This window comes from Myotis brandtii, unplaced genomic scaffold (assembly GCF_000412655.1).
Source record: "Myotis brandtii unplaced genomic scaffold, ASM41265v1 scaffold825, whole genome shotgun sequence".
NCBI lineage: Eukaryota > Metazoa > Chordata > Mammalia > Chiroptera > Vespertilionidae > Myotis > Myotis brandtii.
In genome coordinates, this window is record NW_005371349.1 from 664,204 (window position 1) to 664,968 (window position 765).

The 765-nt window shown below is 66.1% G+C and overlaps 1 protein-coding gene across 1 annotated transcript in view; it reads left to right on the forward strand.

The window, feature by feature from the left end:
* DNAH17 (dynein, axonemal, heavy chain 17) overlaps positions 1 to 765 on the forward strand; it is a 76,281-nt gene that overhangs the window by 60,407 nt on the left and 15,109 nt on the right. Inside the window, 1 exon segment of the mRNA XM_014531725.1 lies at positions 531 to 763. Coding sequence (XP_014387211.1) covers positions 531 to 763 — 233 coding nt within the window.

Below are 765 nucleotides of genomic sequence, written 5' to 3' on the forward strand. Positions count from 1 at the left end.
GGCTGCAGGGCGAGGTGGTGGCCTGGGCACATGTGGCTGCATCTGTCCGGAGGGACACACTCAGCCGCTGGCTGGGCTGCCTGGGGGAGTCGTTGGAGGGGCGTAGGGGGGCCCTCCTGGTCTTACCCATCACCCCATGAGGCAGCCCTCACGAGGCCTCCCCGTGTGCACCCCAGGCCCCATTCACGTCTCATGTGGCTGCTGCCAGGGCCCCTGGGTCCGCTGGGCTCTGGCTGAGAAGGAGCCACCACCAGGACCCTGGTGACCCCAGACGAGACCAGCGGTGTGACAGCCGGGAAGGAGGGGGTGGGGTACCTTAACCCACTGCCCCGGGCCCTTCCCACTCCAAAGCATACGCGAGGCCAGCACCCTGTGGTTCACTTGTCCTTCTTCCTTTCATCGTTAAGATACAAAAATACGTTTTTTTATTCGGCTCTCACTGTAGCCCTTGTGGTCAGCGGGGCTCAGGTGGGAGGAGGCAGGGGGGCCCTCCTGCGGAGCCCAGGCCAGCGCCCCCCTTCCGTCTCCAGGCCCTACCAAGGCAACCCGACCTTCGACCCCGAGTTCATCCGCTCCAAGTCCACGGCGGCCGCGGGGCTGTGCTCCTGGTGCATCAACATCGTGCGCTTCTACGAGGTGTACTGTGACGTGGCGCCCAAGCGGCAGGCGCTGGAGGAGGCCAACGCCGAGCTGGCCGAGGCCCAGGACAAGCTGTCGCGGATCAAGAACAAGATCGCCGTGAGTGCCCGCGCCGGCCCCTGCCGC